This window comes from Sinocyclocheilus rhinocerous, unplaced genomic scaffold, assembly GCF_001515625.1.
Source record: "Sinocyclocheilus rhinocerous isolate Xijiao unplaced genomic scaffold, SAMN03320098_v1.1 scaffold2921, whole genome shotgun sequence".
NCBI lineage: Eukaryota > Metazoa > Chordata > Actinopteri > Cypriniformes > Cyprinidae > Sinocyclocheilus > Sinocyclocheilus rhinocerous.
The window spans coordinates 410,827-415,832 of NW_015655581.1; the positions used below are offsets into that span (position 1 = coordinate 410,827).

Consider the following 5,006-nt stretch of genomic DNA (forward strand, 5'->3'; position numbering starts at 1 on the left):
GAGAGTCTGCATGGCTCCAGTCCAGATTAATCTAATGTTCTGAAGAGAATGTGTGGCAGTCGGTCACCGCACCGGTGTGGATATTTACTGTAACGTTACTTCGCAATCACAGATTCTAGCCTACGTCTTGGAATATGACCCAAATAAGAAAAAAACAGTAAAAACAGTAATATTGTGAAATATTATTTGAATTTTAAAACGGCTGTTTTCTATGTGAATATCTGTTAAAATGTAATTTATTTCTGTGATCAAAGCTGAATTTTCAGCATCATTACTCCAGTCTTCAGTGTCACATGATCTTCAGAAATCATTCTAATATGCTGATCTGCTGCTCAAGAAACATTTCTGATTATTATCAATGTTGAAAACAGTTGTGCTGCACAATATTTTTGTGGAAACTGTGATCCATTTTATTTTTCAGGATGAATAGAAAGTTCAAAAGAACAGCATTTATTTGAACTAGAAATCTTTTGTAACATTATAAATGTCTTTACTGTCACTTTTGATCAATTTAATGCACCCTTGCTGAATATAAGTATTAATTTGTGCTTAAATGTGAGTGTAATATGAGTCTCACCGAGCTCTGTGATGATGGGAATGTTTGCTCCGGTGGTTATGGACACCTGCCGCACCAATCCATGTACGGGACTGTTCTCCGGAGACGAGCGATCCATTCCAGGAGGAGTGAAGCCTGGAGCAGAGCACAAAAATACATGAATACAGCGTCATTCCATGTTAAATCAACCACATTTCAGAAACTTCCCCAGCTCCAATTTTTGATTTTGTTAATATTTTTTCTCAAGAAAGACAAACATAAATAGCGATAAAAGCCATAATATTAAATGCAACGAGTGTAAATTAACTGAGTAATGCACTATTTTGTAGAGGGGGTCAAAATGACATTTTCACCTGAGATTTGGAGCCAAATTACAGGGGGTAATAATGGCTTCAGGAAGCTGGCAGCATCATTATATTATTTTTACACAGAGATTTGTTGCTCTATTAGTAACATCTGTTGACTTTAGCAATCTTTGTTGCATTATATGCCAACGGTGACCATTCAAAAATGGGGAAAAAAGCACTTTTCAAGCTTTTTTCTTAGGTTTGTAGCCCTGTAACTCAAGAAGTATTAAAGTAATCTTAATGCCCTTTTAGATTGTGAGCATTAACAAACTTTTCTTTTGGGATCTTCATTTTTTAAGGCTCTATATGGTTCAGTTTCATAGATATTAGAATCTAAATGTGGCTCCAAGAGTAAATTGTACACATTTTCAGTGGTCAAAAATCAAATGTTGATCACTTTGCAAAAATATGATACTTATTGAATTTAAAGTGGAATGTCTGAAGTACAAATAATTTTGAAACTATAAATGTATCTTCTTTCCATCTATCAAAAAATTTGCATAGAACATCCATGTCGAGTGCTATAATTAAAACAAATTACTCAAGGAGCCACATTGAAATCCCTACATCTCTGAAAATGAACCATATAGGGCCTTAAAAATTACGATACGAAAAGAAAAGTTTGTTAAGAACTCAAATCTACAAGGATATTAAGATATATTTAAGACTTCTTAAATTACAGGCTTGCAAACTTCAGGAAAAAAACAAAAGAAGTGCCTTTTCCCCATGTTTGAATGATCACCATTGGAATATAATGCAGCAAAGATTGCTAAAGTCAACAGATTTTACTAACAGAGCAACCAATCTCTGAGTAAAAAATAATTTAATGATGCTGCCAGCTTTCTGAAGTCATTTTTACCCCCCTGTAATTTGGCTCCGAATCTCAGGTGAAACCCCTCAGGTTTTGACCCCCCTCTACAAAATAGTGGATTACTCAGTTAATATACACCCATGACATCTAATATTTTGGCTTTCTTCTTCATTTGTGTATTTCTTTCACCAGAAAAAAAAAAAAATCTGAGCCGGGGACGGGACGGTGCTGAATCTGCACCTGCGGTCCTGTCTTTACCTTGAGAGTTGGCCTGCAGGAGTCCAATACTGTCATCAAACTGCATGGACTTGATGTTGAGAGACGCCAGAATACATTCTTTATCCTGCAGAGAGGCGTCGTCGATGTTGTTCTGATTGGCTGAAAGGATGACGCACATGTCACACAAGTTGATGTTGACAGCTCTCAGATCGGCCCGACTCAGTGGAGTTCCCTAAACAGGAGACACACGTCAGAAATGCACCGCTGATACAGCATCATGGGTTAAACAGAGAGACAGACGTCCACTCACGGGTAAGATGGAGACTTTGGGGAAGTTGTGTAGCGTCTCCCACTCTCTCTTCAGATACTCCAGAGAGCCCACGAACACGATGGGCTTCAGCTCGTGATAGTGGAAGTTACTGGCTCTCAGAGGCATCACCAGGTTCCGCAGACCGATCAGAGCCGACTTTACATCGCCAAATATACAAACCACCACGTGACCGCTCAAAACCGTCATGGCCGCCTCGCTGCGAGTCTGAGGGAGAAATACAGACCAATAAATCACTGACTGACCTCTACAGACCATAAAACTAGTCACAAACACTAGTCTGGCACACTGTTGTTATTGCTAACTACAACTTCCCCAGCTCCAATTTTCAAGTGATTATCTACTCTATAAAAAAATTACATTAATTGAAATAAATGTTAACTGAAATAAATCTATTATTTATAGAAATGTATAATTTTACACAATTTGTCTAATTTATATATATATATTTTTTATTTTTATTTATTTTTTTTTATAGAAATTATTATTTTAATTTAAAGTTGAAGTACTAAAATTACTAAAACTGAAAATAACATATACTTATACTTCAGTTATACAAGGCAATATTTCAAATTTTCATTTTGTTTAAGCTGAAGAATTAAAATAGCTAAACTAAAAATGAAATAAAAAGAATATTAAAAAAAAAACAGAAAAAAAACACCACAAAATTACTGAAACTACTTTCGGTTATACTTTAAGTAAATATTTCAGAAATCAAATGAATATTTCTCATTTTTGTTTAGTTTAAGTTGAAGAAATAAAATGACTAAAACTACAACTAAAAATATTGAAACTAAAACTGAAATAAAAAAATAATAAAAACTAAATAAATATTTTAAAGTAATAAAACTGACAAAAACACAACAAAATTACTAAAACTACTTTTAGTTGAAAGTCTATCTGAATTCATAGTATATTTTAGTTAATTTACAAGGCAACATTTCAAATTTTTGTTTAAGTTGAAGTAATAAAATGACAAACTACAACTAAAAATAATGAAACTATTGTACTATAATGAAACTATTTTATTACTATTATAAAAATAATATCAACTAAATACACTTTTTAAAGTAATAAAACTGACAAAAACACACAACAAAATTACTAAAACTACTTTCAGTTGTACTTTAAATATTTCAGTCAGTTGCAAAGGCAACATTTGTGATTTTTGTTTGGTTTAAGTACTAAAATTACTAAAACTGAAACTGAAAACAACTACACTAAAACTGAAATAAGAATAAAAAATAGAATTGGGGGAAAAAAGTAATAAAACTGACACACAACAAAATTTTTTCAGATAGTTGCCAAGGCAACATTTTTTAAATTTAATTACTAAAATGATTAAAACTAACTAAATTTTAAATTTAACTAAAAAAGTTTAATGTGACCCTGGAGCTCAAAACCAGTCTTAAGTCGCTGGGGTATATTTGTAGCAATAGCCAACAATACATTGTATGGGTCAAAATTATTGATTTTTCTTTTATGCCAAAAATCATTAGGATATTAAGTAAAGATCATGTTCCATGAAGATATTTTGTAAATGTCCTACCGTAAATATATCAAAACTTAATTTTTGATTAGTAATATGCATTGCTAAGAACTTCATTTGAACAACTTTAAAGATGATTTTCTCAACATTTAGATTTTTTTGCACCCTCAGATTCCAGATTTTCAAATAGTTGTATCTCAGCCAAATATTGTCCTATCCTAACAAACCATACATCAATGGAAAGCTTATTTATTCAGCTTCAGATGATGTATAAATCTTAATTTTGAAAAATTTACACTTAAGACTTAAGACAAACATATTTTACAAAATTAATATAAAAACAGAAAATATAAAAATGTAAACTACTTCAAATTATAATAACTACTGTAAGATCATTATACAGGTGAGATGTTTTTCCTGCTTTGGCTTTTTGGCCTGTCGCACCTCTGCCACTGCCATTTTACTATATGTAAAATATGATACTATAACACTGACCTCAGATCTGCTGTTCTAAAGTTCTGCAGTTCTGTTGTGTAACCTGCTGAATGTCTCTTACCAGCATGACCTTCTCTATGTCTTTTGATGGACACCAGTGAAACATTCCTGTCGAATCATATTTCTTTATGTTCTCGTCCATTGTTTCCATTTGATCGTGACCTGGGACCAACAACGGGTCGTGCCTGAAACAAACAAACCACAAAAACAAGGAAAAACTTGAGCTGGTCAAATTCATGCTCCTCTTCCAACAACAACGAGATCAATGACATACTTCAGACTTTATAAAGCAGACATTTGCAGGGAATGAATTGGATGCTTGGAAGCAGGGCTGCTGTTACAGGACGTGATTGAGAGCAGGAGCTCAGGGTCTCAGGGACGTTTGATTGGCCCATTAGAGGAGTGAAGGTTTCAGCATCCTGTCAGAGAGCGTTTCCATCCATCAGCCGCAGCTGCTGTTATGACTTTATTCTACATCATTAGGCCATTAGAGGCTGAGCTGAGCTCCAGACGCTCTCCTCACTTCCTCCAGCTCTCTGTCCATCAAATTTAATGCGTGCCGTGACAGCAAAACCACACGGTCAGCACCGCGCCGCGCCAGACGCCTGCTGTCAGAGCAAACGCCAGATACACACTACCGTACCGCATTACATCACTAACACACCTGGGCATTAATGGGTTAATCTAAAAAAATCTGTCAAGAACATGTCTCAAGAGCCATGTTGCACCCTAAAATAAAATTAAAAATGTTTTAAAAAAAT

At 34.3% G+C, this 5,006-nt stretch overlaps 1 protein-coding gene across 1 annotated transcript in view; it reads right to left on the reverse strand.

The window, feature by feature from the left end:
* LOC107718678 (calcium-activated potassium channel subunit alpha-1-like) overlaps positions 1-5,006 on the reverse strand; it is a 103,466-nt gene that overhangs the window by 12,916 nt on the left and 85,544 nt on the right. The window contains exons 24-27 of the mRNA XM_016525867.1: positions 4,307-4,430; positions 2,244-2,468; positions 1,973-2,165; positions 578-691 (exon numbers count right to left, since the gene is read on the reverse strand). Of these exons, the coding sequence (XP_016381353.1) occupies positions 578-691; positions 1,973-2,165; positions 2,244-2,468; positions 4,307-4,430 (656 nt within the window). The remainder of the gene's footprint in view (positions 1-577; positions 692-1,972; positions 2,166-2,243; positions 2,469-4,306; positions 4,431-5,006) is intronic.